At 42.7% G+C, this 14,149-nt stretch overlaps 2 protein-coding genes across 11 annotated transcripts in view; one reads left to right on the plus strand and one right to left on the minus strand.

The window, feature by feature from the left end:
• The window catches only part of Ints6 (integrator complex subunit 6), a 143,767-nt gene that overhangs the window by 110,958 nt on the left and 18,660 nt on the right, over nt 1-14,149 (minus strand). The gene's annotated exons all lie outside the window — the stretch shown is intronic.
• The window catches only part of LOC134482069 (zinc finger CCCH domain-containing protein 13-like), a 34,514-nt gene continuing 28,425 nt past the window's right edge, over nt 8,061-14,149 (plus strand). Inside the window, exon 1 of the mRNA XM_063274833.1 lies at nt 8,061-8,135. Within this exon, the coding sequence (XP_063130903.1) occupies nt 8,061-8,135 (75 nt within the window). The remainder of the gene's footprint in view (nt 8,136-14,149) is intronic.

Raw genomic sequence — 14,149 nt, forward strand, 5'->3', positions numbered from 1 at the left:
TGGAGACCCGTCTCTCTCAGGAAAAAAGTGCCATGGCCTGAATCCATTATAAGATTCTGTTTTTATTTCTTCTTGTCTGGATGAGTGTGTGTATCTCTGTATGAATGCATGCCACATTTGTACAGCTTTCTGAAGAGATCAGAAAAGGCGGTTCAGTCCCCTGAGTTAAGCTACAGTGAAGGCAGTTGTGAGACACCTTATATGGGTGCTGGGAACTGAACTGAGATCCCCAAGAAAAGAGCAGCAAGCTCTCCTAACCACCAACCCCCAATCATTTTTTAGTAGCTTTACAAAGTACTTTAATTTGCCAAGAATCATTAGAAGGCTTATATTTTGCACATATATGTTACATATGTAGAGACATTTTAAGGAAGAAAATAAAATACAGATTACCAAAAGCTCCATGTTTCCCTTGGGAACCCATATTATAGAAATAACATGGAGACAGGCTGGAGAAATGGCTCAGTGGTTAAGAGCACTGACTGCTTCCAGAGGTCCTGAGTTCAAATCCCAGCAACCACATGGTGGCTCACAACCATCTATAATGAGATCTGATGCCCTCCTCTGGTGTGTCTGAAGACAGCTACAGTGAACTCATATATAATAAATAAATAAATCTTTTTTTTTTAAAAAAAAAGGACATGGAGTTATTTTCAGAGCAAGAACAATTAGAATTTAGTAAACGATGAGAGAGAGAGAGAGATGAAGATGAATTTCTTGTCTATAGCTGCCTCAAGCTTATTGTGCTTTCAGACACAAACAGATGCATTAGCTTCTTAGATCTTGAGCTACTGGTCTGTGACTAGAATTTGACTCACAGTTGTCAGGCCTTAGGACAAGCTTGAACTGTGCCGTCTACTTCCTGACTACAGGTCTGAGAACTTCTCAGCCAATTCCTTATTTTCATTCATATGCATGTATCTATCTTCCATTGACTCTATTTCTTTGAAGACCCCTAAAAAACCCTGCCTTCCAGTAAAATTTTAATGTATATTGAATGACAAATTCAGAGGTTGAGAAAGTAGAAAGGGGATGAATGTTTAGGCTGCACTGAGAAAAATGGTGTTCCAGAAAAATCCCTATAAAAAATTATAGGGACGCAAACCGAGCATCTGGGCTCTTGCTGAGCTGAGAGGCCGCAGGGCCGATGGCCAGCAGTTAGGACGCTCAGCAAGCATAACTGTGAGTGTTCAGAGTTGAATGTGGTGAAAGGTTACAGGCAATGACCACCTGTAGCTGGCCCCACAGGGGGCAAGAACAAGTGTTCCATGGCACATTTGCTCTAGCTCCCTTCATCATGAAACCCAACCAAAGTGTAGGCCGAGCTTCCCCTCTGACAGCAGGTAATCATGGAGACTGTTAAATCAGTGTCTGAGGCTGCAAAGCAGAATGGAACTAGAATTCGGATCTGAATCTAGAGGCAAGATGCTAGGTGTGACCTTAATTATTGTTTACCTGCACGTGGGACCATCTGTTGAGGGACCTCCCATTCCCTGGATGACTGTTGAAATTTGAAACCAAAAGGACACTCAGGATCAGACAATGACAAAGAGACAGTCAACAAAATATCATCCAAAGCAAGGATTTGTTCTTAAAGACAGGGCTGGTAATAATCAATTCACTAATGTCCAGAGGCTGGCCTTAAAGAGTACATGAAGAGTTTATCACTAACAGTGGGCACATAGCAGAACCCACGGCATCTGCTCAATTTGTCAGGAAACTGGTACTCATTCTCCAATGCATATTCACAGCAAGGAGCGCACTCAAAGCTGTAGATTTCCTCACACTTGTTTATGTAAGTTAAGCTTGTAATTGGAATTATGGCAATTAATTTAGTATTGTGTAAAACCAAAGTAAACAATAAAACCTAAATAGCCCACATGTATTTACTGGTAAATAAAATAATACATATTTGTGTTTGGATTGGAACTCTTGCCACTGCTATGCACACGCTCTGCCACAGAAGTATACCCCTGACCACGTATCATTTTAAAATTTCTGTTTTAACCTTCCCATCCGTCACTACCTACTATGTTGGCTAAGAAAGCTTTTATAATATCCAGTGTACCCGGAGAGCACTTTACAGCCGTCTTTCCATAAAAACTACAATCTGCCTCAAAAAACAAAATTAAAAGCTGGAGTCCACCCTGTCCTGTGAGTCCTTCAACAACTTCCTCTGAACCTGCCTGCTTAGACCTGTCCCTCTAAGGCTTGGGAGTTCTGTCCCTCTTACATAATAACCTTTGTCTCCTGGCTACTTGTGGGTCACAAATATCCCCAAATCATAAGGAATTATTCACTTGGGGGCCAGGCCGTCATCACTTATTATTTTGCTGTATGCCAATGTGTATATAATAGCTTAATAACCTCTACAAAGAACCTTGGGGATTATCTAGTATATTAAGATGAGTTAGGGCTAGAAGTGGGGTTTGAGGGCAGAGTACTTGCCTAGTATATGCCCTTCCCTGAGTTCTATCTCTAGAATCAAAAGAGAAAAATGAATCACAGAATCTAGACAGGCGAGTAAACGGAAGAGTAACAAAATTTAAAGAAAATCCCCTAAAATAAAAGTGTATTGAAATAAAGTTAAGACAAGTGGACAGGTGCGCTGGTGCACATCTTTGGGGTTTTTTTGGGACAAGGTTTCTCTGTGTAGCCTTGGCTGTCCTGGAACTCACTCTGTAGATCAAGCTGGCCTCAAATTCTGAGCTTTGCCAGCCTCTGGCTCCAAAGTACTTGGATTAAAGGCCTGTGCCACCCACCACCCTGATGGGGGCACACCTTCGATCTCAGCGTGAGGAAGACAGAAGCAGGCAGATCCCGGTAAATTCAAGACCAGTCTGGTCTTGGAGGCCAGCTAGGGAATACATAATAAAACACTATCGAAGAAGAAGAAGAAGAAGAAGAAGAAGAAGAAGAAGAAGAAGAAGAAGAAGAAGAAGAAGAAGAAGAAGAAGAAGAAGAAGAAGAAGAAGAAGAAGAAGAAGAAAAGAACCGTTTATAAAACTCTACATTGTTTGGGAAGCTGCCTCCAGAAATCATGTCAGAAGCTATTCTGATACCTAAGTATCAATTATCCTGTCCCGCCCTGCCTCCTGCCAGACACTAAGTTAAAGGTCAACATTTCCTCCCAGGTGAATCAGTTGAGGGTTACGGGCATTGATAAATAAAGAAACCTGAAAAACAGGTTATTTCCGTGATGTGTGTCAGAGTGGAGGTGGGCCAGCAGCCTCTCCATCCATCTGCTCTGTTCCATGATGTCACCAGGGGTTTTAAGCCTTCTCTTTTTCTTGTTCAGTCAGTCTCCACCTGGGCTTATCCTCCCATCATTAGCCAGTTTAGTCCTGTCTGTATTGCTTTGGTAGAAGCGATGGAAAGAAGAAACATGCCAGTCGAGCTGTCTCCCTTAAAAGTTTCTAGAACGGCCCCTGTTAATTTCCTCTTAGGTCTGCACTCCAGCGTGTCACATGACTACATCCACTTGCAAGGGAGTCTGGGAAGTGAGACTTTGAGCATACTGCTAGCTGCAGTGCAACTGAGGCAGTAAGTAAGGAGCCAGGAGGAGCAGCAGTTACTATGGATAGACTTGGACTGAGGTCATAAGAGATCACAGGGAAGTGCCGGCCGGCATCACCCTAGGCACTGAATAGTGACTGAAAAACAAAACGAATGGTAATGGCTCTGCACTTCTTTATTTTTTCCTTTCTTTCTCTCTCTCTCTCTTTAATACTACGTATTTATCTATGGGGTTGGGGGCATCCACACATGGAAGTCAGAAGACGACATAAGCCAGTTTTCTTCTACCATGTTGGCCTCAGAACAGATTAAGGTTGTCAGGCCCAGCAGCATGGACCTACTACACTCATGGAACCATCTCACCATCCCAGGGTTTCCTTTCTAATAATTTTGAAGAAATGTTTTCCCACATATAATGAATTCAATTTGGTAGTAAAAAAAACTTAGTAGGAAAATTGGTTTTAAATTATTGGTGCAGAACTTTAAAAAACCCTCATTTTATTGAACATTAGTATTTGGATAACAACAAAAGGGGTATTGGAGTTAAGACTGTAACTTAGTTGATCTTGTGCTTGCCTAGCATACATAAAGCCCTGGTTTGGATCCCATATATAACCATATGTAGAGTTACACACTTATAACTCAGGAGGTCAAGTGTTAGTGGCTTTTTAATAAATTTTTGTGCAGTTTTCCTCTTAAGAAAGCTACCAAACAATTGAGACAAAACTATTATATTTATTTAACAAACTTTAAGGGCACAACGACTGAGCAGTATTACTCTGTTAATCCTCGAAAGTAATCTGGCTACCTCCCAGTCAAAATCCCAGTGATACTTGGATTTTAGTACTGATCTGGCTTTCTGGGCTTCAGGTGTTTTCTCATGGTGTCTCCAGTACTCTCTCCTCCTCACCAATCCCCACTTCCTCTCTCTCCCTCTCCCCTCCCCTGGCTGGGAGGAAGTCCAGCCCTATTCTCTTCCTTACTAGTCATTGGCTGGTCATCTTTTATTGGAGACTAAATGGGGAGCAATGTTTAAATAACGTCAAGGCAGGAGATGCTTAGAATAAGCATTACAACGCCATGATTGCAACCAGATGTGGGGGCAGAGAAATCAGCATTTGAATAATGCAAGGACAATCTTTACACAGTGCACAATAACTTTATACCTATGTCAAGGTGGGAGGATCAGGAGTTCAAGATCATTTCCAGCTACAGAGAGTTGGAGACAAACATGAGATATATGAGACCGATCTCCAAAAGAATGGGAGAAAGAATGAGTCTCAAATTTTTATGATACAAATACCCTATTTCTCTATGATTTGAAAAAATATGTGTGGTTTTTGTTTTGGGGACAGGGTCTTGTTATGTAGATCTGATTATCCTGGAACTCACTATGCAGACCAGGCTGACCTTGAAAAGAGATCTGCTTCCCAAGTGCTAGGATTAAAGGAGTGCACCACCACTATTAGGTAATATTTGTTGTTTTAATTGCCCCTGCATTGTGTATTTTATCCTAAGTAGGGTTTATTCAGTTTGGTGATATTTATTTCTGTTATTTGTATACTGTTAAATAAAGACCCTGAACTTGAAAGAAATGTCTCTGAGGAACCCTGGGTTTTTGTGAATAAGAAGCAACTTGTGGTGTGTTACTACTTAGCATGACAGTGCCAGACACTTTATAAAAACATGCTTGATGTTATAAAATATGTGGAACTACTTTACAGAAATAAAACATTTTCTTGCATGCATCTAAAAGTACCAATGGGGGCTGCCAAGGTGGCTCTGAGGTTAAGAGCACTTCAGTTCCCAGCACCCATAATAGCTAGCTCCAGGGGATCTGTGCCCTCTTCTGGTCTCCAAGGGCACCCACACACATGTGCAGGCAGAGTCAGACACTTATATACACATAAATAAAATTGTCTTATTGAAACAAATTTGTTTTCATACAATATATTCTGATCATGATTTTTTAAAAGCATCTGTGGTAGGCATGTGACTCAGTGGAAGAACACCTTCCAAACACACAGAGGCACCTGTGGGTCTGTGTACCCAAAACTCAACATCCAGAGCTTAGCATCTGCCTCAAAGACATGATACAAACGTGAGTCGTCTTTCCCATAGAATATAGTCACAGAAATTACTGTTAAATGATTAGACAATTAATACAAAGCCTTTACCCATCATCTTTCAAGTAAACTCAGTATAAAAAGAGAGAGAGAGAAAAAGAAGTGCAAAAGAAGATAAATATTAAAAAATATCATTCTACACAGAAAATCATTATGTTTAATCTTTACTGTGTAGTTAGTAACCCAATAAAGGGAAGTTCCCAGAGAGGATGCACTCAGAAAAAGCGTGTTCCACACAAGGGTGCAGAGCTGGGACTCACATTGGTTGGTGAAAGTGACTGACCTCTTTGCATCTCCTTCAGCAGTTTGGGCCTTTGGTGCTGCCAGCAGATACATTGCAGCTTTAGTGTTCTGTTCTATGTGATGTGACTGTGATTGACGTTAGCTTTCCCAAGACAACTCAGTCAATTATAAATATGAAGGGATAATTGATGATTTCAGTTTACATAGTTCAATCCCAAGTATTTCAATTTAAATAAGGTTTATCATTTTCCTCTACAATAATGAAAATGCTTGAATCAGCAGTCAATGAGTATAATTGTGTATATTTAATTTGCATGAATGCAATTATATATATTAAAATTTCAGTTTTAGAGACCCCAGTCCCCCTAGAAGGTCAGGTGTATTTTTTTTTCTTTTTTCTTTTTTTTCGGAGCTGGGGACCGAACCCAGGGCCTTGCGCTTCCTAGGTAAGCGCTCTACCACTGAGCTAAATCCCCAGCCCCGGTCAGGTGTATTTTTTCTTTTTAGCTGTTCTTGCTTACACTCCCTTGGCCTACATTGAGTCCATCATCTATTGTTAAGCCCTTTAAAGATAACCTTTGACCTTCTTTAAATTATTTTATTTAAGCCAAGCATTGTGGTTACCACCTATAGTCCCCACACTCAGGAGGCTAAGACAAGAGGATAGAGAGTTAGAGGTCATGCTGGGCTAGAAAGCAGGAGCCTGTCTCAAGAAGTCAAACATTGTTACTTCACAAAGCCTGCTTCATGGCCACAACACAAGCCCTCTGCTGTCCCCAAGTTAGCATGTGTGTTGTTCTAACCCAGAGTGCCTGTGTCAGCATTAACCACTATTAGCCTTGCTTTTGAAGTCAGGCTTACTTGTGAGGACCAGTTGAAGTAAAATCCATGTGTTAAATTTTACTGTAACCCTTTTCTACCAATCCCTTAGCCATCCAGACTGCCCTCCCGACTTCTTTCCAATGCTCCTTTCATATTTGTATCCTATTAGTTGTTTCCTATGATTTTCTTCTGTGATTTTTATAACATCGTATTTTTTCTATTCCCACTTTTATGTTGCTGTGATAAACTACTATAACCAAAGTGGATTTTGGAAGAAAGGGTTTATCTTGCCTCATGAATCAGGGAGAAGGAGTCCATCTTGGCAGGAAAGGTATGGCAGCCAGCAGAGAAGACACAGAGGCAGGAGCAGGAGCTAATCACATTTCATCAACACCCAGAAGAAAGAGAGAGCATCCAAGGGAGAAGTGAGGTGAGGCTATAAACACTCAGTGTCCACCCCCAGTGTCACGGGTCCTCCAGCTAAGCTCCAGTTCTAAAAAGTTCTGTAACTTCCACAAACAGTGCTCAAATACATGAGCTATGGTGCCATTTCTCATTCAAACCACAACTTTCCACTGCCTGCCTTCCACACAAGCTCATGGCTATCTCATGATGGAAAACCCATTTAGTCCAACTTTAGAGGACCCATAGTACCTCTTCTTGTAAGTGGACTGGGATGACCATGAAAATGAGATGACCCAGGAAGTCTAACAAAATCATGTAAAGCAAGGGGTTCAAATCTTCATATTCACTTCCAGAACAGCCATGAAACTGCCCAGGCCATAAAAGGTATGCATATCCAAAAAGCCACCAATATCAGAGAGATGTGTGCCATTCAGGTGGAAAATGGTAGACAGGTGTGACAAAGCCAAACAGTGCTGAAATTTTGCTGCACATGCTTAAAAACACTGAGAGTAATACTGGACTAAGTATAACCGTAGGTTGTCAGGCCTTCATCCAGATGACAAGGCACCTAAGATGTGCTGTCAAACGTACAAAGCTCATGGCCCAATCGGCCCATACCTGGAGTCCCTGAGCAACACTGAGATGGTCTGGACTGAGGAATCCATTGTTCCAAAGCCAGAAAAGGAGATAGCACAAAAGAAAAAGACACCCCAAAAGAAACTGAAGAAATGAGAACATGGCATGAGAACAGCGTCAGCATAAAATAAATGAAATAAAGGTAATTTTTAAAATCCCTACAGTCCCAACACTATTCAAAAGTACAAAGTCACTTCTGAAGCTTGGTGATCTAAACTATGTTCCCTATAAATTTTTTTAATTAAAAAACCAAGTTACATACTTCCAACATACAATGGCACAAAATATATAGTACTATTACAAAAGGGAGCAATGGGGCAGCGTGTGGAAACACGACCAAAGAAAATCCAGGAAGGCACACCCGAAACTCTGCAGCTTCCTATGTTGGTATCTGGGGCTTCTGTTTCAGGGTCTTAGATGGTTCCACTCCCAGCTTCGATGCCTACAACACATAACTCTCTTGGGCTAGTTCCACACACTCGGCAGCTGTCCTCGGACACGTCTCAGAGCTCCAACATCTCCAACGTCTTGAGGTGTTTATCAAAACTTAGCTTTCCTTATCAGAGCCTCACACAATGACCTCGAGGGACCTCCTCTCAGGATATCCCCTGCCACAAATTACCAGGCTCGAAGGCTCTCTGAAACCACAGAGGAAGAGTACATGACCTCCTCAGTCTTGTGTTCCTTTTATCTCCAAAACCAGTGCCACACGGGCAACACTGCCAAGCTGGCTGCCGCCTGGGCTGGGCCCTGGCCCCTGGGCCACGGGCGCTGGCTTTTGTGCGCTGCAGTTGATTTCCAGGAGCAAGAACCCTTTAGGTTTAACACTTGGAGGCTTGGCTAGGTGTGGCGGTGCAGTCAGGAACCTTGTCTATTGCTGCGGGGCAGAGCCGAAACTCCTCTTCAGTGTCACCAGACTCCATAACAACTTCAGCTCTTCTAATCTGGTGATCTTCTCCTCTCCAGCTGGACATTGTTCCCCATTTCCATCCACCTCATGTGTTTGTCACTCTTCTTCACCATAGATCTAAGTAAGAGTAATCAGTAATGACCACGCCTAAGACTCAGTGTTAGGTATCCTAGAAATGTCCTCCACCAAAGTAAGTTCTATGGTCCTCACGAAAAGTCCCAGGACACAGGCAGAATGCAGCTGTATTTCTTGCTAAAACATCACATGAATGCCTTCTAGCACAATTGCTAAACGTTCTGTTTCCCTCTGAATCATCACGAATTAGGCCTCCAAGCTCCCCCCCACAGAGTGGCCCCTCACCTCTTTACTCTTAACACTACTCCTGCCTTATACATACCTACAAGATGGCCAATTAAGCTCTGCTTATAGCATTCAGCAGCTTCTCTAGTCCTAATGCCCTGTTCCTCACAAAGCCATGGTGAGGTTCTTCCCAGTGGCAACCCACTTTTCTAGATTTCTTACTTCTCTGTTGCTGTGACACCAGGACCAAAACAACTTAAGGGGAAACGGGTTTATTTTGGATTATGGACCCAGAGGGATGGGGTCCATCATGGTGGATGTCTTAGTTAGGGTTTTCTGCTGTGAACAAACACCATGACCAAAGCAACTCTTACAAGGACAACAGTTAATTGTTGTCTTACAGACTTAGAAGTTCAGTCCCTTATCATCAAGGCAGGAACATGGTAGCATCCAGGTAGACGTGGGGCTGGAGGTGCTGAGAGTTCCACCTCTTGTTACAAAGACAGCTAGCAGAACACTGGCTTTTAGGCAGCTGGCATGTACTCTTAAAGCCCATGCCCACAGCGACACACACTTCCTAATAGCGCCATGCCCAGGGCCAAGAATGTACAAACCATCACGGATGGGGGTCCATCATGGTGGGGAAGGCATGGGGCATGAACAGGGTCTGGCTGATTGCATTTTCATGCATATAGAGGAAGCAGAAAAAGAAGAAGAAAGAGAGTAAGCAGGGAGTCAGGTGAGGTTACAAACTCACAAAGCCCACCCCCAGTGATACACTTAATCTGGAAAGCTCTTCTTCCTAAAGGTTCCAAAAGCCCCACAAACAGCATCATCTGCTGGGAACTAAGTGTTCAAATATGTTTACCTCGGGAACTTGTCTCATTCAAACCAACACATGCACACTAATAGAGTGAATACTCCCTCACTAACTGTGAGGGAGTGGCAGCTTCTAAGGACTGCGTGCCTTCCACCACCTGCTGAAGCATGGGTCTGCTCCTCTGTGGCACCACCACTCCCAGTTTCTCACCTGCCACACTCCGCATCTTCCTTCTGGACAAAGCTCCCCTTCTTACTCATTACTTGATCAGAAAACAATGTAAGGTAAGAACTTGGCTAACTCATAATTCCAACATTTACTAGACTGGCATTATATCTGCACAGATACTTGTTGATATAGCTAATAGCTAGATAATATGAATTATCACAAAAACCTGCTTCAGCTCATCTATAGTTTCACAGGTAGAACCCTTGTTGTGTGTGTGTGTGTGTGTGTGTGTGTGTGTGTATGTGTGTGTGTGTTTTGTGTGTGTGTATTAATTTTGAGATTTCCCTGAAATTTTCTTTCTTTCCTTCTTTTTAAAAGACAGTATCTCATTATATGGTCCATGCTGGCCTGGGACTCACTACAAGAACAGGGTGGCTCAAACTCACGGAGATCCCCCTGCTTCTGCTTCCCAAGTGTTGGCATTAAAGGCGTGCGCGCCACCCTTGGCCACACATTTCCTCCTTACTCTTACTCACTGCTTCCCTGTAATGCGTTCAATCTTTGGCAGATAAAAAAAAAAAGAGTAAGTCAAACTGTTTTTCGTTTTTCTTCTAAGGCATTCTGCAAGATCTGTGTATGCTTTAAGGAATACCACTTTCATTTTCATAAAGAACATGAAACCTTGGGAGTGTAAGGGGTGTCAAAAAAAAAAAAAGAATATGAAGCCTTTTATGTCCTCAGATCCAGGGGTTTTTCTCCTTTGAACAGGTCAGGCTAAACAAACTCCCTGGCAGGAAGCTACCACAAATCCGGTTGCATTCCCGCCATATTCCTTCAGACCAAGAGCCTGGAAAGTGCTAATAGCGAGTTTCTCTTGGTCCTCCTTCCCCTTCCCCAGGGAAGGGGTAGATAAAACGTGTATGGGGGAGGAGTGAAAAGCTGAAACAATAATGTGTCGGGGATTATGGATAAAATGCTTTCTCAAGTATGTCTTACCTTATTTTCTCAGCTATAAAAATGTATCCAGACAATTTCAATTACTAAATCTTAAAAAACTATGAAAACATGTCTGTGAGGGACACTGTCTGGTTTGTAATGTGTACTTCAAACATTCTGCTGCACGGTGAGGTGTGTGGCACTCGAAGGGAAATTCTTTTTTTAAAATCTCTGGGTCATTACATTGTTCTAATAATAAGAGACCTAAATCTGAAGCACTTGGGAACATGAAGGCATCTTATCTGCTGTATCATCCAAGCTCTGGCAGGACACCATGGAAGAGACATGTTGCCAGCAGGAGGGGACAGACAAAGCCTAGTGTTGTGTCCTCGATGCTGATAATTCCTAAGATATATTGCAAAGTTATCAAGATGTTTCAGACTGGCAGGCTATTTTAATAAGGGAGCAAAAATGAGTATAAGTTCTAGATGTTTCTATTTCAGGATATGTGTTGTAATTGCCCATTTTTCCTCTCTGAGTGACGGTAGCCCTTCCAGAGCAGAGCTCCTCGCCTTGTTGCAGACCTCTTGAGGGAGCAGTCACTTAAAATAGAGCCATGGAAGTCCACATTTCAGCCTCATAAGGTGTTTTCATTATGTGATGACCTTAGAGACTCAGTGTCCACTGCACAGTCCACTCAAAGGGTCTAGCTCAGCCTAGAAAGCATGAGGCACAGCCCACTCTTGCTCCTGGTCTCCTTGGGGAAGGATTGGAGACGGTAAAGGACAACGGGCATCTGTGTAATGTTCTCAAGCATAAGAGCCAAAAGTAAACAGGAAGAAAACCATGACTTTCCGATTGTGACTTTGAGGGTTGGCACGGGCTGGATTCAAGTTTACCTTTGCACTATTAAAAAGTATGCCAGGCTCTTGGTAAACAGTAGAGGTTATCTTCTTCTATGAGCATTAGACCATGCAAGATCATTTAGCCTCATACATAAGAAAGAAAAGAGGGCTCTCTTCTCTCTCACTCTTCGTTCTTCTCTGTTCTTGCCCCCTCCCCCCTCCCACCACGTGCCCATGGCCGGCCGCCTCTCCTCTCTTTCTTCTTCTACTCTTCTCTCATTAAACCCCTCCACGTGGGAAAAGAAAGAAAGAGAGAGAGAGAGAGAGAGAGAGAGAGAGAGGGCTACACTTCATCTCCATGCCCATTTCTTGCCCAGCAACTATATTCATGTGTTTGAAAGTTGAAACATTTGTAAAAGTTATATTTATTTAAAATGTTCAAGACTTGGAGAAAGCCAGGTGAGCGGGTGCATAGATCTACAGATGACATGTATATTTTCACATCTTTTTTGCCTTCTTGATGTTCACTTTTCTCTTGTTGGGCCTCACCTGGAAGCATTTAGCTAGAAAACATTTCCCAAAATGTCTGAGAGCATTTTCTGTTTCTTGGTGGTAGAGGGTGGTGAGGGCTGAGCTTTACATTCAGTGACAGTCCCCAGGGGACCTTCACAACAAAATCAGTGAAACTCTGATTTTGAGCAACCACAGAAGCAGGGGAGTATAGGGCAGTGAGGCTGGGCTGTGGAGCCAGACAGCTAAATTGAAGTCCGATTCTGACTGTGTGAGCTGCTTGCCATTTAATTGCCTGAAAGATGAACATGGGATGTTGCTCTAAGTATCAAAGCAAAATATAAAACAATGCTCGGCATATGGTGTGCCCCCCCCCCGGTGTTGGCTACTGCAACTGCAAATTCATGCAAGTTCTTTCTATGCTAATGAGTATAGGTAAGAAAATGTACAAGCACATGTTTTTTTTAAAAAGCTTCTAAATTTAAAAACCTTCAGGCTGGAATCTAGTATTGCTAGAAGAATCTCAAAGGTTGGACATCATAGGTACATTGTCTTTGGTGGGTTCTGACAAAGCAATGGGAAAGGACCAAGCTGTGGGATGAAGGCTCCTACTAGAAGAAAGTTTGTGTAGTCCATCACAGGGGCAGAAGGAGGCTCTTCACTGGCCAGAGGAAGGTGAGGAAGCAGAGAAGGCCGAACTAGAACCATACAGTTGATCGTAGTGATGAAATGCAGCCATGGGGAGCTCACTGCTGATCTGGGATTAGGAAGAAAACCCAGAGCCAAATCAGTCAAGGTGAAGGGCATTTGTGGGACGCATCCCTGAGCCTGGGGTGTATGCATGGAAAACTGAGCAGTTTATTGGGGACTGGAGCAGAGAAAACAAGACCTCTTACTGCAGCTGAATGAAGGCTTTAATGTTAGTGGTGTGGGGGGGTGGGAGGCGGGGCTTGCCTCTGTCACTCATTCTCACATGGAGCTCAAGTGTGTAAAGAAAAGCCCAGTGAAGACAACTTTTATCCCCTTTAAGTATTTATAAGCACAAAAGTGAACTAGACATTAACTCCTGTGTTTTATACGTAAAAAAGAAAAATGACCCAAACAAACGTCAGTTACTGCACATGGAATGAATAGACTCACTCACCATAGGTGAGTCACACATAGTTCCTAAGTACAGAATGAACAACCGGAAATGAAAGCACCAAGTTGGTAGACGGATACAAATGGTCATTCTGATATCCCCAATCAAAGTTCTGTCAGCTGCCAGCTGTATTCTATGATGATCCATCAAACACAGGACTAGGTCATAGCACCACCAGACTTTCCAAAACAATAGTACTGGGCAATATTGATTCGTTTCTTTCAAAGGTTGTCACAGAGTACAAAGTCCCATATACTCAGTGGTAGCCTGTCTGCTTCCTCCACCGCGGTGGCTTCCTTTTCTATTCTCTCACCTTCTGTGGTGCTTCGCTATCTTCCCAAGCTCCATGATTCCCCCGCTCACCATTTGCTTTTCTGGGTCTTCTGATTGGCACTACTATGAGTGCTTCTCAGACCTCTCTCTGTCACTGTCCTCTTTTTTAGCACTGCAAAGATCTTTCTGGTATTCTGCTCTAAAGTTCCTCTATTCTCCTCCTATATCTCACATATAGATATCCACATATCTGCTCTGCTGGTTTTAAAATGCATTAGACTATGACCTCATTTCCTCTATCTGGGCACAATTAATTAGCCTGGATTGCCATTGTAACCATCTTCCTGAGTTATAGACCTTCTCACCTTTATCCTACCTCACATTCCTGTGAACTCTGCATCCAAAATGATGCTTTAAAAGCAGAAGACACATCACAACAACTTTGTACGAAACCCTCCAATAGGACGCTTCCTCTCTGATGATTAGCTTTTGTCATGT

Source organism: Rattus norvegicus, chromosome 15 (genome assembly GCF_036323735.1).
Source record: "Rattus norvegicus strain BN/NHsdMcwi chromosome 15, GRCr8, whole genome shotgun sequence".
Lineage (NCBI taxonomy): Eukaryota > Metazoa > Chordata > Mammalia > Rodentia > Muridae > Rattus > Rattus norvegicus.